This window comes from Vulpes vulpes, chromosome 4, assembly GCF_048418805.1.
Source record: "Vulpes vulpes isolate BD-2025 chromosome 4, VulVul3, whole genome shotgun sequence".
Classification (NCBI taxonomy): Eukaryota; Metazoa; Chordata; class Mammalia; order Carnivora; family Canidae; genus Vulpes; species Vulpes vulpes.
The window spans coordinates 100236648-100263903 of record NC_132783.1 but is presented as its reverse complement, the minus strand read 5'-3'; the positions used below and the strand labels follow the sequence as shown (position 1 = coordinate 100263903).

Sequence of the window (27256 nt, the reverse complement as noted above, 5' to 3'; positions counted from 1 at the left end):
GGCTTCAACCCCAGCCCCACCCTTCTCCAGCAAGAAGTGCAGTCTTGCTCCATCAGCCAGGATTCTAGTCCTCATGGACACACACAGATAAGTTCTGACTGGTATGAGAGCTGAAGCTTTGAATCTAGTGGGGCCTAGAGGAGGTCTCCCTGGCTCAGGAGTCCCCGGTGTCCTCACCTGTCGACAGGAGGTGGTGACACAGTCCTGAACTCCAAGTTCTAATCCCACATTCTGGCTAAGTCACTTCAGGCAAATTCCTCACCCTTGGTAAGCCTCAGTTTCTCTTTACAGTAATGATTAGACGCGATCCGTCTAACTCACAGGGCTGGAGGTGATGTGGGTTATACATAGCAAACGGCAATGCAAATAAAAGGGACAGCTGTTATTAAGCACACCTTCCCTGTTGCACAAAATATGACGTGTTTGGATTTGTGAAAGCATTAAGTGCTGAATAGGTAAAGGAAACTACTCAGGGTCCCTGGCCAAGTATCAGGCCACCTTTGTCCCTGAAAGGGCAGCTAATGTGCTGGAATGAGGGGAAACAGTACCTGAGGGGCCCCGTAGGCTGGAATATGGCTATTTGCCTGTGTGGCTTTGAGTGTACGTGAATGTTGGTAACTCCAATGCCACTTCGCACTGTTTGTATGCCTTTGTGCCTCTGTGTTCCTGTGTCTGGATCTTGTGTGGGGTCCTGCGGATGATCCTATGAGTGTATGATGGGCTGAGCGTGTCTGTGTGGACTTGTGGGACTGTGCCTCTATTTTTTCGTGAGACTGACTTCGCGTATGTGTGTGTTTGTGAGCCCATATGTTGGGGGACCTGTGGTCTGCAGGCACAGTGTATACTGGGAACCCAGGCAGCTCCTACTTGGATGAGGGGTAGGTCCTCCCCTGGCTTTCAGGGAGCAGACCTTGCATTTCGGCATCACAGGATGCTGAGGAGAACCCGTAGGGGTGAACCCAAACTTTGCCCTTTTGCATGAGACGCTGAGATAGGAGTTGAGGTTCTGTGTGATCTGGAGTGAAAACTCACAATAGGGAGACTGTTTCTCAAATTCAGCCATTACCCCTTCAGCACTAACTCACAGTCTACCCCATGGCTGATGGTGAAGAAATTACTGTGGGGTCTGAGAGGAGGTGGGAGGGTGAACGAGGGAGTGAGGGGACAAACAAGAGAAAGCAAGAGCCCAGAGGGCTCCTTTACCGCGTCCAATTCTCAGTCCATAGAAGGGCGCCCTGGTGTTGGAGGAGCAGGGGGGACCCTTCCTCCCCGACAGCTCAGGTAGATGTGTATCTTTCGTCTCCCCCTGGGTGGAGCAGACTTTACTTCCCCCACCCTATGAATTCGGAAGGTGGATTAAATAAGACTTCCTTTGAGTCAAGTGAAATAGCGCCTCGCACGCAGGACACACGCGCGCGCGCGCTCTCCCGGGGCGCAGCCTGCGGCTGCCCCTGAACCCACCCGCCAGGCGCCGGCCCACGCGGGTCGGTGCGCCCCGGCGCGCGGCGCTCACAGGTGCGGGCGCGCGGGGCGGGGGGCGGGGGGCAGCGCTGCGGCTGCGGCTGCGGCTGCGGACGCCCCTCGGGGCCCGGCCCCCGCCCCGCCCCCCGGTCGCCCGCCGGCCGCCCCGCGCCGCCTCCTCCTCCGCCCCGCGCCGTCCCTGGCGCTGTTCATTCATGGTTGGTCCCGGCCCCGAGAGCCCGCCGAGCGCCGGGAGCGCAGCGGGGCGCAGCGGCGGCGGCAGGGGCGGGCGGAGCGCGGCTGGCTCGGGGCCGGCACCGCGCGGGCTGCGGGCAGCGTCCTGGGCCCGCGGCGCGCGAACAGCCCGGCCCGGTTCCGAGGGCTCGCGGGGAGCGCCTGGCCGTGAGTCAGTGCATGTGCGGGGCTGAAGAAGGGGAGACAAGGCTCCCGGCGCCCCAGCCCCACGCTCGCTGAATACCAAGCTGCAGGCGAGCTGCCGGGTGCTTTTTTGTGTCCTCCTCCAATTCGGAGTAGAGGAGCCACACTGGTTTCTTTCCAGGGGAGGGGAGGGGCAGGGCGAGGGGTCCCAAGTCGCACACAAGTCTTCGCTGCCATGGGGGCCGTCATGGGCACCTTCTCGTCTCTGCAAACCAAACAAAGGCGACCTTCTAAAGGTAAGCCACCTCCTTCCTCCTTTTGTTCCCCTGACTGGATTTGGGGGTGCTGCATGCTGAGCTGGGGTGTACCACCTGCCACCCTTGGCCTGGACCCTCCTCTTCATGAGGAGCAAGGGCAGGTTCTTGCAGCTAGAGGAGTGAGAAACCTGGCGGGAGGTTTGGTGTGAATATCGTGAACACGCGCAGAGGAGGGAGCCAGAGTGGGCGCTGGCCCCCCGCGTGGGGGAGCTCCCCTCTGGGGCTCCAGGTGCCAGGACACTCCTCCTGGAAATCTCTAGGAGCAGAAGGGAGAGTCAGATTCACAGGTGGGGGTGACTGGATTGTCTGGGTGGAAATGTTGGGAAGCTCTTCCCATTCTCATGACGGCTGGCAATTGTGCAACTGTGGGCACCCAGCAAGTGTGCTCACACATTCACACACTCCTCCGGGTGACAGTGCTGATGCAGACCTTGGAGTCCAGCATCAGGGAGAATGCTCTGTCTGGTTACCCCAGTAAACCTCTGCAAGCCAAAAGGAATCACCAGCTGCCAAGCGGTAAAACTCCCAGGGCTCATGTCCTGGTGGCTGGGGGAGTCATTAGGAGCGAGGGTATATCACACAGGGTGCTGCTGTGCTCTGGGAGCCGCTGTGGAGCTGAGGGCGCTGTCAAGGTGTGATGGAGCAGTGAGCTTATGTCAAGGATTAGAAAGCATGATAGCCGCTGTTCCCTAGCTGAGACATGCCCAGTCTCACCAGCGGGACAGTTGTCAAATGGGTCCATGTGAAGTTGGGGCTGACATATGTTGCGCCATAGGGGACTTATGCAGGCCTCCTCCCCAGCAGTGAGAAAGTTGATTATTGGAATGAAGGGACAGGATGCAGTTAAGAAGAAAGAAAATGATGGGCTTTATTTTCTTTTATTTGATGCTCAAATCCTGTTGTGAGTGGAAGAAAGATTTTAAGTAACTTGACCCGTAGACCTTCACATTCCACCACTGGATCTCAGGTTCTGGTTATAGGCAGGGGCTGTAGTTCCCAACCTTTACTCTGGGTTGTGATTAGAACTGTAGTAAGGTATGGGTGGACCCCAAGGTACTCAGTGAGTCTGCTCTAGGACTTGCTTGGTCTCTCCTGACTCAGTGGGCAAATTCGCATCTCAGAGTTCTCCATGAGTAGCCTGTGCTTCAAGGGGTCCAGGCATCTGGCCCAGCTCCCAGAGATATCAGTCTGGGTAAGCAGTAAGGAATGATATCTCTGGGTATAGATCTTAGGGGATAAAGCTGGATTGGTGTTTAAGTCCCAGAACACAGGTCTAAGGCCACATGAGTTACACATCCTTCTGGCAGGGAGGGGTCTGGTTGCCTTTTACCAGTCTTGGGCAGACCACGTCTTCAAGCCTTGGCCCAGGACCTTGACATCCAGAGCTTTGATTCTCACAGATCCTCGGATACTACTTGTGTAGGAACAAAATTCAGCACCAAACTCCCATCATTTATCTGACCACTATGAGGTCCCAGAGGCCAGGAGACTATGGAACAAGAAACCCAGGGATTTGTTTTAAAATATTTTCAGTGCCTGTCACACTTCTGCAAGGCAGATAGATGTCACAGAAAGGTCTTGAGTTTTGGAGTCCAGTAGAGTCTGGGCGTGCATCCCAGCTTCATCACTCCCTCCTTCTGAGATCTCAGGCCAGCCTTCACCCCTCTCAGCCTGTTTTCTCATCCATAGAGTGGGTGAGAGTAGCATCTCCAGGCAGGAAACTCAGTGTGGAGGGAGTAGAGGGAGGGAGGACCCTGTTTCATATACAGTGTTGGCTGAACCACCAAGGACCCAAGGGAGATTGTTGTAAGGACATGAAAACACGAAGGATGGCTATGGAGCTCCTTGCATAGGGCGGGCGAAGATTAAGAGCTCAGACATTACTGTCTACCGTTCCTGTCTCCTACGCAAAATTCTAGGTCACTCCCATGAATTCCCATAGGATTCCCAGAGGCCAGAGCTCTTCATTCTCTCCCAGGAGCCTAAGAAAAGGAAGACGGGGGTGGGGGGCAAGGGTGACAGCTTCCAGTGATCCCTCCCTTACTGTGTGCCTGGCACATTGTGGGATGCTTTTCCTGCACTTTCTTATTTAACTCTCACAATGCTTGCTTGAAGCTCACAGCAGGTCAGGGCTATTGGGCTGGCCACCACGACGAGCTGCACCATCCCTGGGTAGTCAGGCCCTCTTGGACAGAGTTCCACCACATTGGCTGCATTGTTCAGGGCTCCAGCTATGTACCTTTCTCCCGGCATTTGCCCTGATCAGAGTCTTATCTTAGCACCTTCCTCTGTGGAATGCTAATCAGCAGGAGACCTTTCCTGCAGAGGAAGGTGACTTGGAAAGTGGCTGGGGGAGGCCAGAGGTCAGGGACCCCTTCCTGGCTAGGTCCCTTAACCCCTTGGAGCCTCAGTTTCTCCTCAGATTCCATCCTGTTCTCAGATTTGAATATTTTTTTTGCTGATGCTCTTAATGGAACTGTTACTATGATCTCTGAGACATCAGACTCAGATCTAATTAAGGCATTCGGAAGAGGGTGGTAAAGGTTCTCAATTCAGGATTTGACCTCCCTGGTAGATTCAAATCCAGGCTCTACCACTCCCTGGCTTTGTTTTCCTCAACTGTAAAACAGGAACAGTAGTAGTTACCATCTTAAAATAGCTGTTATGTTGAGTGGATTTCAGGGATAATGCAAGTCAAATGATCAGCACCAGCTCTGATGTGTAGTAAGTGGTCAGCAAATTTATAGCTCTACTGTTTGTGGCTTCCAAATGCCTAGAATAAGGCCATCCTGGAAGTAGGCAGTGCCTCTGGGAGTCCTAATAGCTCATTTCCGGAGCCCTCTTTCAGTGCTGTCCAGGGAACTAGGACCCAAAACCCTAGAGGCACAGACGCTGGTCCTGTTACTGCAGCCCCCACTGATCTCTGCTCTGTGGCTGGTCCTGAAAACAACATAGCCTACTGAACAAAGGCCCTGAATGTTTCCAAAATATAATTTGGTGGCACATATAAATTTGTTTAAGTAGGGCAAAGCTCCACGTGACTAGTGCCAAGAGAGAAAGAAGCACCTAGCCCAGGCTGGGTGTTCAGGGAGAGCTTCCTGAAGGCAGCCGAAATCTAAATTAATTTCAGAGCCATGTCACCGAATAAAAATATTCTAATTCATTTTCTATCTCTGTTTAGAATCTTTGTTGGTCTTTAATTAAGAATGAGAAAAGCCCTGCTTTGGGGGATTCAGCCTCTGCATCCCAGTCCTAGATTGAATTTCTGGCTGGAAGAATTTTGTCTGTGCTTTTCATATTGTTCTGGGCTTTAAAGAATAAGTGCAAAGGGCTAGGGTGTGGGGTGGCCAAAGAGGGATGATGCAGGTGTAGCTGCTGGGCCTGTGAGGGGCAAGAGAATTTAGGTAGAACATCACTAGACCGAGGGCATCTCAGTGAAGATTTTTGCCTATAAGCAAACTGGTTATCAGTCCTCCACGACCAAGAGAAAGCATTCAGAACCTTCAGGAAGGTCTGAGCTTGGGATCTTCAGAGTGCTCCTTGAATAGATGAGCTGACTAAATCCCACAACTATTTGAAGCTTATTCTAACCACATGGCAAGTTAGAGACAAATATGGGATTGGTTCCCCGCTTCCTAGATCAGTGAACACCTTGGAGAATATATGCAACCAGAGGGCTCCTGATGAAGCTGGGTCTGTAGTTCCTTCATTGGGCAACATGTTCAACAAAGAAGCTGTAGGAGACCAAGGAGAGGCAGTGAGGCGGAGAGAAGCAGTAACCCTGCTGTCACACAGCCCTTGTCGCAAAGGACCTTTGGCAAGTCATTTTACCTTGGAAATGCCAGTTTGCTGATGTCTAAGAGAGGCATAGTAATTTACAGGGGTGTTTGTACTGGGCGGTGTCACCCACTTCTGCATCTTTGTTCGTCCTTTTCACTCTGTTACCCTTCCCTCCATCTCCTAGCCTAATAGTTATAATTCCACTCATATTCCAAGACCCCACTCAGCTGTTTCCACAGTCAAGAAGGCTTCCCCAGGCCCCATCTAAATTCATTAATTTTTTTAAGGTGTGCATTCTCATGACTCTCAAGTCATGCATTGTATTGGGCACTGGATGGAGGTGTTAACCCATCTTCCCCCACGATCCCCCACCCCCATCCACCACCCCAGAGCGTCAGCTTCTTGCAGGGTGCTTGTCTGAATCATTCCTCACGGTCCCCAGCTTGGATTCTTACACATGGTAGGTACTCAAAAAATCTTTTCTGGAGGAAATCATAAATAATGGAATTGTCGGCGGCTCTCTGTTATTTTCTAGAATAGCAGACCCTGAAGGAAAAGTTAGCTTCCCACTGGAATTTCAGTTACCAGCCCTCTGCCTGGAATGAATTCTCTTATTTGGTCTGCTGGCTTTGAATTGGCTTTGTCCACAAAATGTACTGAATCTGTTTACCATTTAGCAGGGAGATGCTGAGAGCAGTGTTCCTACTCCCCTGCTCCTGATAGTCACAAAAGGATGAGGAGCCCACACCCAGTGCCAGACACAGTTCTTGGGCCCTCAATCCCAGAAGAAACCCAGTGAGGATCAAGGCAAACAGAAAGAGGGAGGTGGGGGAATGCCTGGGTGGCTGGTTGAGCATCTGCCTTCAGCTCAGGGTGTGATCCAAGGATCCGGGATTGAGTCCCCCATTGAGCTTCTCCCTCTGTCTATGTCTCTGCCTCTTTCTCTGTGTCTCTCATGAATAAATAAATAAATCTTTTTAAATTTTTTTAAAAAGAGGGAGAGGGAGGTGGGAAGACCAAAAAATAAAAGTGAGGGACTATTACCTAACGTGAGGAGGCTTTCAGACTAGTATCAGGAAAGGGACCTCGTCTTGAGCCTCATTATATGCCTCTGAGGGCTTTGCTCAATAAATGCTTCATAAATGTGCAAATGAACAGTGAGCGCATGTGTCAACAAGCGAGTGAAAGAATGGATGATGAATGAATGGAGGAATAAATAAATGAATGAAAGAAAGGAAGGAAGCAAGCAAGCAAATGAATTATCAAATGAATGCCAGAAGGAATGATTGAAGACATGAGTGCATGCATGAATGAATGTACCCATAAGTTAATGAAGTAATGAAGTCCTAGTCCTAGTAATGAAGTCTTTGCATGAAGAGCATTGATTGTCCTGCTACCCCAATGCTGGACCTTAGCTGTCTACCATGAAATTTGGAAGGAGTCAGTGGTACAAGAAGCCCTGGTGCAATAATTACCAGTAACTTAACAACAGGTGCTTCTTAGAAAGCTAAAAATTGTAAATTCAGTCAAGAAAAGTCCTGGCAGTTTTTGGATATCCGTAGGGATGTAGTATTTTGGGGGGAAGGTGAGAAGGTGGGAAAATATCTCTACTTTCACTCTTTTGTTGATTAATTTAAAAAGGAAGGAAGGAAGGAAGGAAGGAAGGAAGGAAGGAAGGAAGGAAGGAAGGAAGGAAGGAAGGAAGGAAGGAAGGAAGGAAGGAGGGAGGGAGGGAGGGAGGGAGGGAGGGAGGAAGAACTGATCTAGAATGACCTCCCTTATGTTTCAGGTTCACATTTACCTTGTCTAGCTGATATCAGGAACCTGTCTATTTGTCTACCCATTTATCTGTTCACTAAGCAATCTCTTAAGTACCTGTTAAGCATCATTGCTTCTCTGATGTTACCTCTGCCCAACGCCCACTCTGGCTTCCACTCACCCTCCACCTCCACCTCCCCAGTCACCTGGCAAACTCCTACACATCCTTCAAGACCTCATTCAGCATCACCCTCTCCCAGGCTCCTGCGGGCAGAGCACATCTCTCCCTCCCTCCCCTGTTACCTCTGCAGCTGTTGCTGCTTCCCTTTGCCACAATTGTGAACATTATGTGATTATGGATTAATCATTCATCTCTCTGACTAGTTCTAAGGGCATGAGTCTTATTCCATATTTTCTGTCAGGCCGGATGTTGGGTCCAGAGTTGATGACTATTGGCTGTGTGGGGCTAAGGATGGATGGGCCAGGGTGTGTGCTCTCGATGGCTCCGGGTAGTGCAGGAATGCGGCGGCGCAGATGAGAAATCCAGGTCTGCTCATGGGGAGAAGCGCCGCAAAGTTCTGCATAATGGCCCTGGAGTTGATGTTGCCATTCATCAGGCAGAGAGTGAACAGTGTTTAGGAGAGAGAGGGAGAAAGAGAGACCGACTGAGTGACCGAGTCTTGGGACCTTCAGAAAAAGTCGACTTACCTTTAAATGCTTCACCTCCCTGTAGGAAGTATTTTTAATGGGTCACCTTTGGGGAGCTGCTGCCATCAGCTGGAGCTCTCTGGCTTCCTGTCCCGTAGCCACAGGAGCAGAACTTTGGATGGATTCTTGCCATGCCAGGCCAGGCGGAAACCTCACTGGGGCAGTGAGGGAAATGGGGACGGCACTCGACTCAAATCAGGGCACCGGGAACAGGATCTCAAAAGTGGTTAGGACCACTGAGTGAAAGTAAGACCTGGGTTTAAACTCTGGCTCTGTGACTCCTTAGCTCAAGGTTTCTGGGCCTCAGTTTTCTGTTCTATCAAATGGGGACAATGACAGTGTCTCCCTTACAGGGCTGCATGCGGGGTCAAGGAGGTAGTGAGCACAGTACTTCGCCTAAGGTGTGATGATTTTGGCAACTCGGGGTAGTACTGGCTCTGCTGCTTCCTTTATCGCATCTCAGAGCCGGTCCCTTCCTCCTCTGTTGCTTCATCTGCACCGTGACTGGGCAGTCCTTGGCGAGCTGTGTCCCTTCGAACTGCAGCCTCTGATTCCATCCCCCTGGGGACCCAGAGCTGTCACAACCCTGGCCACTGGAGCCCCAAGCAGTTTCCCCGGTAATTCCTAGGGGAAGCTGGGAATTTTAGGTCATGAAATTCCATGGTGAGATAGGAACGTGGGGATCATCTGCCAGGGTGAATAATAGTAATAGCTGATATTGACTGCTGCTGTCTGCCAGGCACCATGCTCTGCCTTTTTCCTGCGTTATTTGGTTAACGTCTTCCCAGCCCTGAAAGGGTCCCATTTTGCAGATGAAGAGCTGAGGTTCTAAGAAGGGAAGCTCGTCCATCGCCCAGGGTCACTCAGCTCGTGGATAGCAGGGCCCCATTCTGGCAGGTCCCAGAGCCCGAGCTCTTAGGCACCACATCACCCCCCTCCCCTCCTGGCCTTACCTCACAGAAAAACAGCCCAAATGTGAAATGTGGATGTTGAGAACGCATTCAGGGATAGACCTCATTAGCCATAGAGAACAACTGAGCCATCTGCAGGCCTTGAGCAAAATGCTTTCAGCCTCATCTCAGACCACCCCTGGATCTGTTTCCATTTAATCTGACACTGCAAAAGCCTAAATATGAAATGATTGGGGGCAGAAGGCCAATTAGCAAATTCATTAATAGGATTAAACACCGCTCCTCTGCTCTAATCATTTATGTGAACTAAATTCTTTTCCCTTTGTTGCAGACATCATTGCCTGTCAGTGAAGGATCGGGCACTTAAATCTCTAAGTATGTTAGAATTTCAGACCTTCCGAATCAGGCACCAGAATCAGTCAGTGTCTTCACGTGATCCAGAGAGGCAGGGAGGGGTCAGTTGGTGTATGAGTGGTCATCATTGCAAAGGAAATGAACACTAGTTCCTTCCTGTCCTTGGCCACAGGTTGGCCTAAATCTCTATGACACATCTGCAGGTGGTATGGCAGTTATGGGCATATACTCTAGACCCGGATATAAACCCTGGCTCTGCAGCATGTTAGCTGTGTGACCTCAAGCAGGCCCCCCATGTCGGTGAGCCTTCATTTCAACATCTAGAAAACTGAGATATTGGTAGTAATCCCCTCCAAGGCTGTTATGAGGATGAACTGCAATAATGCATGTAAGACACAGTGGTCAAAAGATAATAATAATGCAGTAAGCAGGGAGTTATGACTGTCGAGAACTGTGCTACTCAATGTGGTCCTCAGACCAGCAGGCCTGGTGCCCTGTGGGAGCATGTTAGAAATGCAGTCTCAAGTCCCTACTGGACCAGAACCTTCATTTTACTACGATCTCCAGGTGGCTTCTGTGCCCACTGACCCAGAGCACAGGTCATAGTAAGTATGTATGTGCTTATATGTATATTTATAAGTTTACATACCAAGGTGGAAGGGCCTTTGAAACTTCCTGGTTCAAGTCTCATTTAAAATTTAAAAAATGGAGTTCCTAAGGAGGTGAGTGGTTTGCCCATAGTCACGCAGCTTGAGTGTCCAATCTGGGATCCGAACCCTGGGCCTCCCCAGCCCTACTTGTCTTCACATGAATTGCTATGAAGTCAGATCTCCCCATATTAACATTTCTTCAACTTTTCTTTCTATCTTTTTTTAAATAAAACAGAAGTGCAGGGCTATATATGCCCATTAAGTTTTAATTTACTAATTTAAAATGTTATTCCAGCTAAGTGAGATCCTGAATCTTAATTCTGCGGCCCTCACCTTAGCAGTACCCATAAGTTCTGTGCTATCTGAAGATGTGACAAGGAGACAGCTAGTTGTATCTCAGATATGGGCCAGGACAGAGTGCAGGCTGAGCCATGTGGGCGAAAGACCTCTCTCTCCACAAGGGATTTCATTGATAATGCTTAGAGTCACAAAGCTGGCAGCCTGGTTTCTGTACAAAGCCTTGGTGTGGGATTTGAAGCCAGAAGGTATGACAGAGTTAGTAGGAGTCTAAGAGGTAAAGGAAGAGCCTGAAGCATGGAAGTGAAGTGCTTTCCATGGGGCATAGTAGGACCTCTCTGTTGGAAAACCAACAAGCAATCCTCCTGGCTGTCGTAGAAAGCTTCCTGTACTAAATGGTTGAGCAAGACTCATCCGGGGTCAACAGGCTTGTTTGGGATAGAAATTGGAGGGATAGAGAAGCATCACTTGAGGAGGGATTCAAATTGTTTAAGGGCCTGTATGTCCCTGACCCTTCTGCATACCTGACCTCCGTTGACTTTTGCAGTAGCCCTGTGATGGTTGTATTGTTAGTCTCCCTTTGCGAATTAGGAAACTGAGGTTCAGAGAGGTTCTGTGATTGCCTAGTGACTAAAGAGCAAGGATTTGAAGCTTGTCTGATACCAAGGTATCCCCCTCCCATGGCCTTCTCCTCCAGCCTGAGGCCCCGTCCAGGATGGGCAGGCTTCTGATGCCCAAGAAGCAGTTGGAACAACAGTGGCTAGCTTTTGAGCCCCTGGGAACCAAACACGACAGTTACCAGCCTCCCACTGGCCCTGTCACCTCCTCATTCATGCAGAGCCTACACCCAAGATAGAGGAGGGATCTGCTGGCAGCTGAGGAAGGGTTCTGGAGGCCACACAGCACGCAGGCGCTGTGGGGAAGCCAGTGCGCTGGCCTCTGTGTGGGGCTGAGCCTGCACTTTCTCTCCATCCCTGGCACTCATCCATGTGCCAGTCTCCCAGATGGCCAAACTGCACACTCAGCAGGGGTCTCTTCCAGAGGCTTCCCTGCTCACCTAGCGGGGGCAGCAGGGGGCTCAATTCCCTTCCTCTCTCCTTTGTGTGCTGTCAGCCCAGGGCTAGATTAAGGCTCTGAGCATTTACAGTTAAAATGATTATACTGCCCACCCCACCCCCCTTACCTGCCACTACTTACACAATTCACGACAGAAACAGTAAAATAAGTCTAAGGAAGCCAAATGAAATTTGGATGTTTTTCCATGATGACTGCTTTGATGATTTAAAAAAAATAGAAAATACATTGTCAAAACATGTTTATGGTGCTTAAAGCCTCTCTTGCATGTGCCCATTGGGTATTTCTGCATTGGAGTTGGAACCAGACAGGGGAAAAAAGTGTATTGAGGACCGAGGCACATAGTGCCAGGCACTGTGCAAGGTGTTGACAACTACAACAATAATAACACAAATACTATTTTAAAAGCTGTCATAGTAATAAGAAAAAGAATAGTAAAAACAAATGACACCTATACAGCATTTTTTGCCAAGTGCTATTCTAAGTGCTTTTAATATATTAACCTAATTTAATCCTTACAACAACCCAATACTATGGTTATCCCCATATAACACGTGAAATCTCAAATATGAAAAGTAGCATTCAATCCCCCATTTTATAGATAAGAAAACTGTGGCTTAGGAGGAAATGAGTTGACTAAGCCCCTCCAGGTGGTTGGTGGAAGAGCCAGGATTCCCACCAACTCTGACTGCCTCCAAATGCAGATATGTGCTACTCTCCACCCTACCCCCGCCCCCAGGGTGCCTTATATAGAGGGTGGTGTGAAGGCCTGAGACTAAAGACTAAATATTGAATCCTGTCCTGACTTTTTCAGGAGCACCCTCCACTCCCCACTGCCTGTTCATCTGCCCTCACCTTGTGCTATCATTCCGACATCTCTGGGTCTTCCTCACCGTCCAGAGCAACCACTGTGTGCTTTGGTCCACACCGTATAGCCTGTACTGGAACTAAGTCAGGTTCCCATCCCCCGCCACCCTGAAGAAAAAAGCTGCTAGAAGGAGATTAGTGGTGTAGGATACTGTCTTTGCCTTCAAGGAGCTTCACTCTGGTGACAATAATATTAACAGTGGATCTGTAGAGCTCCAACTATGTGCCAGACACTTTAGCAGCTTGGTTTCATTTAGGCCTTATAGCATTACAAGAAGGTCAGCATTATTACTGGACTCTCTGCAGATAAGGAAACTGAAGAACAGAGAATATAAAACAATGTCCAATGTCTCACCTCTCAGAAGTGGCCAGGCCAGCATTTGAATCCAAATAGTTTGACTCCAGCATCTGCCCACTTAATCACCAGGCTAGACTGTATCTGAACATCAACCTATACCCTAGTGGAGATTGTGTCACACCATGCGGGCTTGTAGGAGGAAAAGGCATCTCTCTCCGAGGGTGCGTCTGAAGAATCAGGGAGGAGGCCTGAAAGAAGTGGCATTTGAGGCTGATGAAAGAGCAAGGGCTTGCCCCATGCCAAAATGTAGGTTAGTAAAGTTCTAGGCAGAAGGAATAGTATGAGCAATGTCATTGAAGGAGACGACAATAAAGGAGAAGGAATAAAAATGACAGTGATGTTTCTCACTTTTGTGACTTGGGGGAAGTCATTCACTGTTGGTTATTAGATATGTGAGGGAACAGAGTGGAGACAGAGACCAGAGCCAGGTATCCACATTCAGGAAGGTGGGGGGCGAGGGGGAGGAAGGTCCTGAAAGGTGCCAGAGAGGAAGGATGAGAATAGGCCAAGGTAAGTGGGGAGCAAGACTATCCCCTCTCACCCTCACCCTGTCTCCCCAGAAGTCTCCCAGGGATCACTTCAGCCCACAGCTGCTCCCTCCTCTCCCCCCTCCCAGTGTGCTTACTGTTTGTCCTGCATGATTTAACAATTGATTGCCTTGAATTGCTCTATAATCGCTCCCTGTAAACATGTCCTGGCTCTTCAGTAAGAGTACACTTTCCTCAAAGACTGGAACCTTTCTTTCTGCCCTTCTGAGCTTCTCCCACGAGTCCAGCACCATTCTGGGCACATGATTGGTGCTCAGTGGCTTGAATTGACATTTTACTGAGATGCCTGAGGACTTAGAATTATTCCCTAACTGAGATTAATGTAACAAAGAAGGCTGGGCATAACTTTCAGGCTCCCCTCAGCATACCCACAGGATCCAAGACAGTAGGTTGGTGAAAAAACATAGAGCATTGGAGACATTTCGTAACAGCTTAGAGTTGATAGAAAAGGTATGACATGTTGGGTGAAGTAGAACGGAAGGCCAGTCCTGGCTTACCCTTTACAAGCTGCGTGGTTGAAGTAAATTGTTTGACACCTCTCTGTATGTCAGTTTCTTCCTCTATTAATAACAGCAATCATGACATCAACCCACTAGGTTGTCATGGGGATTAAATGATATCATGTGATTGCAAGTGTTTATAAACTTTAAGGCAATGTACGAATGGTGAATATTAATATGTAGATGATGATGATCACAGATGTGGTAATGCTTTTGATGGTGGTGGTAATGATGCTCATGGCGGTGATGGTGGTGTTGGTGGTGTTAGTAGCAATGATGACAGTGATAGTTGATAGCAGATAGTGTTATTAGTGGTGGTGCTGGATACAATAGGGATAATATTGGTGAAGGCAGAGATATCGATGACAGTGAGAATAATGGTATTAAGGTAGTAATGGTGGTGCTGGTAGGTCATGGTGTTACTGGAGCATGATAATGTTAGCAGCAATTGTGATGATTATAGTAGGGATAACAGTGATGGGGTAGTGGTGGTAGTGATGGGGCACAATGGTGGTGGTATGATGAGAGGTGGTATTAGTAATGGTGGTGATAATAGTAGAAGCAATGTTGGCAACAATGGTGGTGGTAAAGTAGTGGTGTTGGAGGTAGTATTGGTGGTGCGATGATGGTGGTAATAATGGGGGTAGTGATGGTAGTGGCACTGGTGGACTTGAGGCTATTTTTCCCTTTGCTCAATTTGTCTTCTTTACTAGTCTACACAGAAGGATTTCTAACTCTGAGAATTTGAATTCCGCCAGATATATTTGTCAACAGTAAGAAAGAATAAAACACATCAGCTCATGCCTCTAGATTTATCCATAGTTGGCACTTTCAGAATAATTTTCATACAGACTGCCTTCTTGACACTTGCATTCCCAGGACATAGCATAGTGCCGTGCCTGCTACACAGTCAGTCTTTGATAAATATTTGTGGAATGAAAGAATGAACTTGCAGAAGAATATCGGCTATACTCATGGATGAACTCATCAGATTTAAATGTCCCACCTCCAAAAATATGCAGGGTTCTCAGGCAGCTCTCTATCCCATCAGAATGCAGCTGCATTCACAACATGACCAGCATGGGCAGTGCAGCCACCCTTCTGTTCCAGCAAGCTGGGAAGACTTCTGGGGAGCTCCCTGAATGTCACCCTGGCCTGAACACATTCTGCCCAGACTCTACAGAAACTAAGCACAAGGAACAATGGAGAAAATGGCATTTCCCATCAGCTTCTTCCGGAGTGTTCATGTCTCTCTCCTCAGCAGCCTTCCTGTTGCATCAGGAATGGGAGGCATGTCCTGCCCTTGGAGACATTCTTCTTGGCAGCAGGTCCCCTCCCCCTGAGCCTGGGAGGGATTATAGCAGTGGTTTCAAATCCATTGCCTCCACAGCCCACCTTCTACCCTGGGCAAATTAGAGGCACCTGGAGGCCTTTTCTCTCCATTCACTCTAAAAAAAAGAATAGTCACATGTCAACATTGTAGGGTTCCTGTGGCTTTTAAGTATGTGGCATATAGTAAAGGCTCAATAAATGGTAGTAATTCTTAGTATCAGTGGCATATATTACTTCTATCATTAGTGGAGAGATTAACATAGAAAGTGGTGAATAATGATAGACTGGAGGCTTTGCATATCTTTCTTTAATGGAATACGTGTGGCTTGGATTCATCTTGAAAACCCTGGTCTTGGAAATCTGAGCCCACAGGGTCCCCTGAAGAGATCACACATTGTTGGGGGACAGTTGTTGAGAAAGATGGGGATGACCTATAGGCAGTAGCATTCAGGTGTTGTTGTGCTGAATAAGGACTAAGAGTGGGAGATTAAATAGTCTTAGATTTAAATCTCAGACTTGCTTCTCATTGGCCATGTGACCTTAGGTGAGTTACTAGGTGAACCTTGGTTTCTTTGTGTGTCCAGTGAGGTTAATAATACTGACCACATCTGTTCCTTGGGAAGAATCTGGAAAATAAAGTGTGAATGGAGTGAGGGTGGAAATTTGTGTTCCAGGCAGCTCAGGACCGGAGGTAATGGAAAGGCCAAAGTACTTTTGGGATTAGAGCTGCTGACAGCCTTTATCTGTCTCTGGAGTTGATTTATTATTCCTCCGAACCCTGAACAAAGTCAAGGAGGGGATAAAGAAAGGGAGAAAGAGGGGTAATAAGAGTATGGAAGAATATGTAAACATGTAAAGTGCAGGTAGCAGGTTGCCTTCCCAGAGCAAGCAGTCGATAGAGGGTTCACTGGTGTCCTTTTTATTCTGATTGTTCTTGCTGTCAAAACATGTGGAAAGGAATCCAGGTTGAAAGGAGAACTCAAGCAGAGACACAGGGTGAGTGAGATCATGGAGGGATGGACAGATCCTAGGCTGAATGTGATCAAGGTTACCAAGCATCATGTGTAATCTGCAAAGGGTGGAAACTGAGACAGACTGCTCCCGAGCTGTCCCCCTACAACTTCTAATACCATCCAGTGACTCTTTGTGTCAAATGGGAAGAGCTCTTTAAAGATTTTTTTTTCAGAGGGGAGACAGGCAAAGGGAGAGAAAGAATCTCAAGCATATTCCTTGCTGAGGGTAGAGCCCAACATGGGGCTCCATCTCACAACCCTGAGATCACGATCTAAGCCAAAACCAGGAGTCCGACACTCAGCCACCTGAACCACCCAAGCACTCCAAATAGGAAGAGCTCTTTAAAGGATGTTTGGTGTGTGTGCATTTGTGCAGAGAGAGAAGGCACGCTACTGTGTATAAAATATCAGACCCCATGCTGGTCACACCCCCTAAATCATCTTTTAATTGTCACACAATCCTATGAGGTAGGTGCTGTTATTATATGTATTTTAGAGGTGATGAAACTGAAGCCCAGAAAGGAGAAGTGATTTACCCAAGGTTACTTCACTGGTAAATGTAGGGACAGTATTGAACCCAGACCTGCCTGTCCCTTAGTTTCTGTAGCACTGTCACTCAGAGACTCTACACCCACTCCCTGGTATTAGCTCCATTTGACATTTGGGGAATTTGAAGCTCGCAAAAGCTGCTTCCCACAGTTGCACAGCCAACGTGAAGCAACGCAGGACTAGTCCCAGTTTTCCTGACTGCCAACCCCACAATATCACCCTGGTGGCTCACACATCATTGGAACTAACAACACAAGAATCTCCTATTCCTTCTTCTCTTCCTGCCTGTCTTGGCCTTCTTCCAGAACTGTGGAGGAACAATAAACCAACTCAGGAGGCAGGGGAAGGCTGTAGGAAGCTCAAACCCCAAATTGGTTTGGTCTTTACACGACTTCCATATGAGTTTTCTGGGAGAAAACCCCACCTTGCCTTAATATGTCAGTGGGCAGTAGCCAGGCCAAAACGTATGCTAATACATTGCTCCTCTCAATCCAGACCCCACTTAATTTAGAGGTTTTCCATGTAACGGTGAGACGCACAGACTGAGAAGCCAGGCAGCCCTAGCCTGGACCTTGGCCCCGCCTTTCTTAAGCTTTGTGATCTTGGGTAAGTCACCTACTCTCTCTGAGCCTCAGGACCTTCATCTGTAAAATAGGGGTAATAGCTCTCTCCTAGAGTCTCCTCTTTCCTAGGAGGAGGAATTAGAAAAGTATATATAAAATGCCCTCATTTGAGGGTTAACAAGGGCTTTGTTGTTATGGTTTGACCCAGTGAGTCTCAGGCTATATAGTCTTGATGAACATAAGCTCCTCTGCAACCACATCCTAGTCCCTAGCCCAGGTATGACAATTCCTGGCACATGCTCTTACTCCTTTTCTATTGCCCATGACAGATACTGATCACCTGTCATAGTACTTTTTCCTTCAGTGCTAGAATGTCACCTCAGCATCCTTCTTAACACAGCACGCCATTCATGCAGCCCCTACCAATTGATTACAGTTGGCATGGGAGACAGATGAAATTTATTTGCATCCCCATTCTGATGAAGTTCATATCTGCTTCTCCCTCTCTACAGTCCAGGATGTCTGGCTCCTGTCTGCATTTCTGCATTTGTGAGTGTGTGTGTGTTTGTGTGTGTGTGTGTGTGTGTGTGTTTAAACTGCTCTTCCAGGCTGTCGTTGGTTTGTTTGTATGTATCTCTGTGCTTTGAGAATTCTGCTTGCCATGTCGTGCCTATGGCTTAAGATCTGCAAGGAAGATCAGCTCATATCTGGGAGGAGGGAATCAAGTTAGAACTTAGGAAAACAAAATCCATGCACAGAACTTGCCATCAGCCACCCTTAGGAGTGACACGAGAGATGGTGATTTAATATGAATTTGAGGTCTCAGAAGGTTTAACACTCCATTGGATGATGACTGAGGTCTCAGGGAAGTAGACCAAGAATAGAACATTTATTCATTAGAGTAATACTAACTGTGGTAACAAGTAGGCCCCAGTATTTCAATGGATTACTGCCTAGCATTTTACTTATCGTGCATATAACTGTTCAGTGTGGGCGCTCCTGAAGGGCAAGTAACTTTCCTCTGTGTGGTCATGCAGGGACTCAGCCTCCTTCTATCTCGTCACTCCACCAATCCTAGGGCCACCTTTACCTCTAGGTGAAGGGTTCACAGATGGCACACTGCTTCTTAACCGCTGTGACCTAACAGTGACAAGTCTCACTGGGGAGAGCTTGCTGCATAACCCCACCCAGATGGAAGGGTGGGTAGGGGTGCAGAGAATGTGGTCTCTGGCTGGTCCAGTGACACCTCCATACCCTTGGAGAAGCACCAGATGGAAGTAGCATAAAGACCACAACTGGGCCTGTCACAGACAAAATGGGCCCCCTGTCAGTGGGGTGGGTCCTGCCTGGGAAAGGAGTCTGAGTTCCGAGCTGTTTGGTCACCATGGGCATGAAGGAGGACAGCTCAAGAACCAGAGGTCAACTGGCAGGGGTCACACAGAACCTGCCCAGGGAAGTCCTGCCTCGGCCAGGGGGACGTGCCCATGTAATTGTGGTGTCAGCTGTCTCCCTCCCAGGGAGAGGAGGCAGTAGTCGGAGCCGGAGGCATCCAGTGGTCTGACGGCATCTGGACAGTTCTAGGTTCCCCAGGGGACATTATTGCGATGTGCCTCCCCAGGCAACCCTGTCTTCAGGGGAAGACAGGGCCGCTCGTGACAACTTCAGCAGCCCGTGTTTTGCAGGGCAGCTCCATTTCTCAGTGTGGTTTATATTTTGGTCTCATGATCTGGGTTAATGAGAGTGTTCTCCTGACAGATGGGTCCCTTCTGGGTGTGCCAGCAAAATCAGGTTTCCGAACCTCCGAGCCTGGGGGCCAGAGGCTGGGGAATGTGCCAAGGTAAATGCCACCTTGTGAGGTCTCTGGGAAGCAGCCAGCAGCCTCCCCTGGGCATCGCTCCTGCCTCATCACGAGGCTTCTCTGGCTGGCCCGTGAGCCTGTGGGAGCCACGTTCACAGCTCTGGAGGTACGGGTCTGTCTCCAGCTGCATGTGGGACATTCCAGCAGTTTCTCCCCAATCTGTGGAAGGAAGGAAGCAGGAAGGAGAGGAGGTGAGAAAAAAACAATCCTGTGCTTAGTCTTCCCTCCAAAGCATACCTTGTGAGCCTCGTCTGTACCGGATTTGGAACAAAGGAATCCTGGCGCTTTGATTATTGTGTCTGCAGCAGTTGGTGAAATGAGCCTGACGCTCACCAGTGCCTTAGTAGGAATTATAATTACATTGGAAGACCCGAGGCAACCAAGTAAACTGATTAGCGGCTCGCTTCAAGTTGATGGATATTTTTTTTCCCTCTGGGTCATAAATAGGGCCATGGGAGATGGCGGCTCCCGGGGTGGGAGCAATCGAGATGGGGCTGTGTGCGTCCAGGAAGCCAAACCGAGCGGTGCTGAGGGGTTCCTGGAGGGACGGATGTCCAGGTGCCCACCTGTTCCCGCCTGGGATGTGTCCGCTCTGTTCCCTCGGGCGGGGACTGGCTCTGACGCTGGGCAGGGCTCCTTGGGCTGCAGCGGGGGTCCTCAGAGCGGTGTGATGGTGATCAGGCTGTTGGGTGATGCTCTGGGAAGCCCTCCCCCAGGAAAGCTGCAGCTTCTGCCAGGCATAATTATTGCATGGATAATTACACGATTCAGAGCCTGCTGGAGAATTCTGGGCCGGTGCCAGAGCAGAGAGGCAGGGTTCCGGGACGGCGGCCGGTTGCCGCTTCTCAGAGCAGAGTCTAAAAGAAAGAGGGTAACCATTCGGCTTCCTAGGACTCCAACCTGGCAGGGCCAGGATTTGGCAAACGTAAAGCCGAGAGAGGTAGGAAGCCAGTGAGTTCTCTCTTCCTCCGCTCACCCTCTTTGAGGAAGGGGTCCCCAGCATTCTAACCTAAGCCCCCCTGTACACCCCCCCAAGCCTCACCTCCCCAGGAGAACCCATCCCCTCCCACTAGCACCTGCATGCTGATGATGCCAAGCTCCCCAGCACCCACGTCTCCCTCTGAGCTTCAGTTCAACTGTGCATCCTCAAATGCATGCTGGGCATCTCCTTCAGTTGGAGCTCATCACATCCCCACCGACACTCTGCCTATTTTACTCCAATCTGTCCCCCAGCCAGCATTTTCCTTTTGGCCAGCAACACCTCATCCTCTCAGATTAGGCCCCTAGGTAGAAATCCAAATCCTAACCTCCTCCACCGTCCTCATGTCATGTGAGGCCACATCACATCAATTCATTCTGCCTCTCCTCCCCACCCCACTTGCGTGGCCCAGGGACAGGCTCCATGATCATCGCCAGCTTTCATATAGTGGTCTCCTCACTGACCTCCCTACCTCCACCCTCATCTTCCGGAGACCATCCTCCCACTACCTCCAGATCCATCTCTCTTAGTGTCAATCTGGTTGCAACTTCCCACACTTAGTGCCTTTTAGTGCTTTCCCATTGCCCTCAGCACCGGCTGTACCCCTTCAGGCTCTGCTCAAGCTGGTTGTGCTCCAACACTGCGTGGCCTGCCAGTCTCATGACAACCAACCCTATGGGATGCCACACTTCTGCTTCCTCACACATGTCTTTGTCATGCCTAACAGTGCAAGTGTGGAAGGAGAGAGTGTAAGGGTGAATGTTCTAGGCTCTGGAGCCAGTCTTTCTATGTTTGAATCTTGGCTCCATCACCTGCTAGCTGTGTGACTTTGGACAAGTGACTTGACCCCTCTGTTCTTCTTTCTTTCCATTTATAACATAACAGTGGTGGTAACAATAGAACCTATACCATGGGGTTGGTGAGAGGATTCAGTAAAATAATTCATGTAAAGCACTCAGAACATAATTGGTGCACAGTAGCTATTTTATCAGATGTTTGCTGCATGTCCCAAGGTGGATATTCACAAAATGTCAAATCCAGGAAAAAAAAAAAAAGATTCCAGTTAGTTCACATCTTCATTGTACAGAGAAAGAAACTGAGTTTTTGAGAAGGAGAAGGGCTTCACCCTGGGCATCCTTGGAGCCTGGCTCCCAAACCCCAGCCTGGAGCTCTCTGGAGCCAGACAGCTCTCTCTGGACGGTCAGGTTCTCTGAGTGATGAGGGCTCTCCAGTCGTGAGAGGGGAGTCCTCTCCTACAAGACCACTGCCTCTGACAAGTTAGTTAAAGCAGGAGGGGAGGAAAAATGTGCAACTTGGTTTATTCAAAGTTAATTAAATAAGGGGACATGTGATGGCAGGTGCAATGAGGGGTGTGCTCCCATCCAGGGCCTGGAGAACTCTGTCTAGGACATTATAGTCTCACTGAAGCCTGAGGTACCCCATTTACTGGGTCCCATTGTGTGCCCAGCATCGTTGGGAAGAGCCCATGCCTGGAGAGGCCAGCCTGGGCTTGGGAAGCAGCCGAGGGCAGGAGGTCCCTGTTTCTGAGCAAGTCCCTGTCTTTGGTGTCTGAGGAGCCTGTGCCAGAGGGGCTGGGCCTGCCAAGTTCTTGGATCCTAACCTCAGCTGTAGCACTTACCAATTGAGTGATCTCAGACAAGTGACTTAACTTTCTTGAGCTCAGCTTGCTCTTTTATAAAATAAGGGATCATAATATTCACCTGCCTCCTAGGGTTTTGTGGGAATTAAGGACATCATCTCTGTAAAAGCCCCTAGGTCATGCCTGACTCTTAGTAAAGCCTCCACACATATCTAACAGTGAGAATAATCAAGCCTGCCAGTGTCTAGAGGGCACCCATCCCTGCACATGACTAGTGCATGTTTTTTCCCCTGGAATGCACAAGAAGGAAGACCTCTATGAAAACCCTACATAGATCTTTGCTGATTGGCAGTTTTTCCTCGAGTTAATTAGGAAGCTTTGACCTGTCTTGCCACATGGGTCTCTGACTCAGAATGCAGTATTGCAATGACTGCAGAACGTGGTGACAATCCAGCCCCTTTCTCAGACAACTGAGGAGAGGCAGGCAGGGGTGTTCTGAAGGCTTCTCCTGGGGTGAGGTGGAGGAACCATCTGACACCCAGGAGTGCCCTGGTTGAAGAGAGTAATTCAAGTAACTCTGTCCCCGCTGTGTTCCTCAGTAACAGGCGAGAGTATTCATTGAGGATGTGTTGACTGTGCCTCCTACCTCTGCCCCATGCCCAGGAATCTCATCTCTGCACAGGACTGTGCGTCAGAGCCACCAGGGAAATGGGCCTGCTGAGAAAGCCAGAGCCAGCCAGGCTCTCCTCTGGGGCAACACGCACTCCGTGTCATTCCACCCCTGGAATCTCCCCTGTGCCAGGCCCTGGCTCAGCCCTGCCGAGTCTCACGTTATGGGCTCCCTCTCTCTGTCCAGGATCATTAGGCTTTCACCTATGGCTGGGTTCAAAACCTGCCTCCTCCACCTTCCAGCTTTGTGGACTTGCCACACTCATGTCACCTTCCTAGAGACCTACTTTCCTCATTTGTAAAAGTCAGTTTGTGTGTTGTGACCATGAAGTTAGAACCAATTCTGCAGAGCTTAGAATGCTCCCTGGCCAGTCATACACACTGGAAATCATCCACCTTATGCAGTAGCCCATTCCTACAGATGAAGTAAAGGAGGTCTGTGAACTCAATGGACATGCTTGGGGAGACTCAAACCCAGGTCTGTCAAGTTCCAAATCCTGGGTTTTTCTGCTGTTTGCAGGCTGTGCTGGAGATCATTGCAGAGGTTCATTCTCCAGCATATCAGATACGTACTGCACCAGATTATGCCTCTTTTAAACTGGATATCTGTCCTTTCTGGGCCTTGAAGATTTGCTGGAACTAGAGAGTCACTAGTGGAACCCAGGTCATGACATCTGGAAGGAGAAATAGAAGTATTGTCAGCCTTGTGTTTGGGACATCTCTGCCCGACCTTGCACCTTCTTCTGACTAGCCACTTTCTGTCCTCTGGGACTTGGCACAGGCATCACGTCTCCTAGAAAGCCATCCTTTGCCTCTCCTCCATCTCAAGACTGGCTTAGGTGAAACTTCTCTCTGTTCCAGGACACTGCTGCTCACAGGAGCCCAGCATGCAGGTCCAGGCCATGAAGCTTTAAGGTCAGAGAGCAAGCCTACTGTTTATAGTGCCTGACATATGGCAGGAGTTAAATAAAGCTATATATTTACTTACTTATTGGCCAATATCCTGCCTCATTACAAAAAAAGACTTGAGACATCTGAATGAATGAATGTTTGCAGAGCTGAATTAGACTGAGGCGGGGTGTTGACCCAGAAGACACGATATGGGCATGGCATCAGAAAGACTGAGGAGAAAATTCTGACCCTGACCCTGTGGCTTCTGTAGAACTTTGGAGAAGCCTTTTATTTCCTACGGCCTAAGTTAGCTCATTCATTAAATGGGCTCTGAATGTTGTAAGGACCCAGTGTGAGGCCATGTGCTGAGGTCAGCAGCTCAAAGCTGTGGCAGATCCAAGCAGAGGAGTTTGACATTGGCCTTTTAAAATATTCATGAATGGCAGCTCCTTGGTGGCTCAGTCGGTTAAGCGTCTGTGTTCAGCTCAGGTTATGATCCCAGGGTCGGGGATCAAGCCCTGCATCAGGCTTCTGGCTCAGTGGGGAGCCTACTTTTCCCTCTTCCCTCTGCCCATGCTCTCTCTCGCTGTCTCTCTCAAATAAATAAAATCTTTTTTAATAAAACTAAAAAAATAAAATATTCATAAATGATTGGAAGACTGTGTGGCAGATAGTTACTGTTTTACAAAGGTCTGAACTTGAATGGTGCTCTTTGGAGGCCTGGACGTGTGGTGGGAAGGGGATGTCAGCGAGCTAGAAGTTTGCACATGTGCTTGCACATTCATACACCCACCCCCAGGACACATATCTCAAAACAGCTGCATTTTCCTCTGTCCTTGGGTCCTTGGTAAGAGCAAAAGTCCTTGAAAAACAAAACAAAACACCTTTGTTTTGAGTCATGATGTGATCTAATGTTACATAGCATTTATTTGGGGTCAGAGTTTATTTCAATAGTTTCAAAAACAATATTGTCCTGTATTTATAGAAACATAGAAGTTCTAACAGGGTATTTTCCCTCCTCTACTGTATGTTATTGGGGAGATGGCAAGCTGCAGTGGTATATGTGAGTGGGAGGATTTGGGAAGGTCTCTGGGACTTTCCTTGGAGTGTCAAGGATTAACTGTAGTCGGAACTCGGAACTCGGAATGATTTCTGCCCTGGGGCCTGCCCTGGAGGAAATTTGCATCTCAGCAGTGACTCCCACCCAGGCTGCTCTGGCTCAGCATCCCAGGTGCTCTGGAACCAGAGTCTAAGGCAGGCTCCCTGGCTCCTACCCTACCCAGCACCCCGACCCTCCCTGACCCAATCCCCAAGCCCCCTTGTCAGGATTGAGCTGTAGGTGAACGGTCTCTGCGTATCTGGAGAGCTGCTTCGAAGGCCTTAGGCCCTCTTAACATCATGTGGACTAGTGCAAAGAATGCAGGTCAGACTTCATTTTGCTGTGATATTTGCTAGCAGGGCGACCTTCCTTATCTGTAGATAAGCCTGCGTGGCTGGCATGAGGAGGTAATAAGAAGCTTCGTGTCTAGTGCCTGGCACACAGCAGGAGCCCTGGAAAACTTAGTCCATCTTTCTCAAGTGTCTGGGAGATGACTGGAACAAATGTCATAGGATGTGATGTTGCTGATATGGGGCAAACCCCAGGCTTATTTGGAACGGTGAAGGCTTTGTGGGATGTCAGAATAAATAGGGCCCATTACCTCCCACTTCACACTCTCTGCTTTAGGCAGGACCCCTTCTGGGACCTCAAGATGTCACAGGATCAGTGATACCCAGTCAGAGAAATCCAAGAGTCTAGAAGGACTTTAGGCCATTTTTTGTTTGGGAAGGAGGAGACTTCTCCCAGAGATTTGTGCTGCTTCTGTCTCTAAATGCAAGTGGGAATTCATTCTGGAGAGGGTGAAGGTCTGAATTTGAGATTGGAGCCCAGTGGGCTCCATCCAACTGATCTTATTAAATAGGAAATGGTCAGGGTACCTGGGTGGCTCAGTGGTTGAGCGTCTGCCTTTGGCTCAGGTTGTGAACCCAGGGTCCTGGGATCTAGTCCCACATCGGGCTACCCATAGGGAGCCTGCTTCTCCCTCTGCCTATATCTTGGCCTCTCTCTGTGTGTCTCTCATAAATAAATTAATTAAAATCTTTAATAAATAAACAAATAGGAGATGGTCATTAGCCTCAAAGATGGACTTGTGGGCCCTTTGTGGGATGAAGGGTGAGTGGGCATTCCATCTGGGATGGAATTAGCCAGGACCTTATCAGTTTTAAATACAGAAAGCCAACTTTTACCATTTAAGAAGAAAAGAGGATTTATTGATTCATCTAATAAGAAAGCCAGGATAGGGTTCGCTTCAGACACAGCTGCATCCAGGTGCTCAAAGCAAATGTCAACAAGAATCTTGATTTCCATTTCTCTCAGGTCTGTTCTCCTCTTGTGTGGCTTTGTTCTCAGGAGAGTTCTAACCTTGGGGTGCCAAGATTTGTACACTGGCAGCAACCCCAGTGGGAAAGGCTTCTCTTCAGCAATCCCAGGAAAAGTCCCAGGGCTGACTCTCACTGGCCTCGGTCGGCTGTGTGCTATGCTCTGATCGGCCAGCATCTGGGACAAGAATAATTCTGCCTCAACCACCAGATGGACTGTGTTTGGAGGACAGTGGGAAAACCGAGGAGCGCTTCCTAGAAGGCAAATGGCTGCTGGGTCAGCAGAAACAACAGATGTCACTGCCTTGTTCAAGGATGCAAGGTTTCTGTAAAGCCTAATCTCACACGGAGGCCATGCTCACCCTCCCCTCTATCATTCTTGCTTATGTTTCCTGAGCACCTGCTTTGTGTTAGGTGCCCTGCTTGCTGTTGAACGTGCCTCTTCTGTGGACTCTAAGATCACTTCTATTGCCAATATTCCCATTTGATAGAAGATAAACCATAGACTCACATTGTAGAGGGACAGAGTTGCCCAGAGTCAGAGCTTATAAATGGCAGCATTGGAATTTGAACCCACATTAAACAGGCTGACTTCAGAGTGTAGATTCTTAGTCATATACTCTTCCCCCAAAAAGTGCCTCATGATTTCCCCCTTCCATGCCTTTGTTCTCGTTGGTCTATAAACTTTAGAGGCCCTTCTTCCCACTCCTAGCTCACTTGCCAAACTTGTCCTTAAATGCTCTCTTGTCTAAGTAGTTTCTTCTAGGACTAATGATGGGAAGGACTCTTTTCTGCACCACTATGTGCACAGAATTCTGTGGAGGTGTTCATTTCTCCTAGCTGGCCAGCACTTGGAGAGCAGAGACTGTATCTCTCATCTATCACTCCGGCACCTCATGCGGTACCTGGCACATAGCAGGTGCTCAGGGCTCATCAAATGTTCGCTGGTTCAGAGGGCAACACAAATACAATCAAAGCACAGCAGTTTGCTAAGACTTGAAAATGGGAGTGGTGTCCTGGTGGTGACCTCATAGCTATTGAGTATTATGTTAATGGTAGTTGGTGTGTTGGATACTGTATTAGGAGCTTTGCAAGCTGCTCCTTTTCATCTTCAGAGAGATGCTGTACTCTTGTCATTTTGTCAAACTTGAACTCAGGGAGGTGAGATGATTTGCCCAAAGGCTAGCATATCATGTAGCTGGGTTTTAAGGACAAGGACGGGGCTGCCTGACTCCCTCCTGCCTGCCCTCTGCCTCACATACTCAGGGCGCTGCCTGAAAGACTGGCCCCCTTAGCTGGGAAGTTTGTGGCTTTCCAGAATCTGTAGAACATTTTTTCTATGTTTGGAGAGTTTCTGACATTAGAAATACCCCCTCCCCCCCAAAAAAAAAAAAAAAAAAAAAAAAAAAAGAAATACCCCCTC

The 27256-nt window shown here is 48.9% G+C and overlaps 1 protein-coding gene across 4 annotated transcripts in view; it reads left to right on the top strand.

Moving 5' to 3' along the window:
- KCNIP1 (potassium voltage-gated channel interacting protein 1) overlaps nucleotides 1-27256 on the top strand; it is a 337549-nt gene that overhangs the window by 126602 nt on the left and 183691 nt on the right. For 3 of the 4 annotated variants that reach the window (XR_012001185.1, XM_026007301.2, XM_026007293.2), the window contains exon 1: nucleotides 1657-2135. The exons of the other annotated variant lie outside the window; for it this stretch is intronic. Coding sequence is in view for 2 of the 3 variants with exons in the window: in XM_026007301.2 (XP_025863086.1) it covers nucleotides 2075-2135 (61 nt within the window). In the remaining variant the exon portion in view is untranslated. Of the gene's footprint in view, nucleotides 1-1656; nucleotides 2136-27256 lie in introns of those variants that run through there. 4 annotated transcript variants of the gene reach the window in all.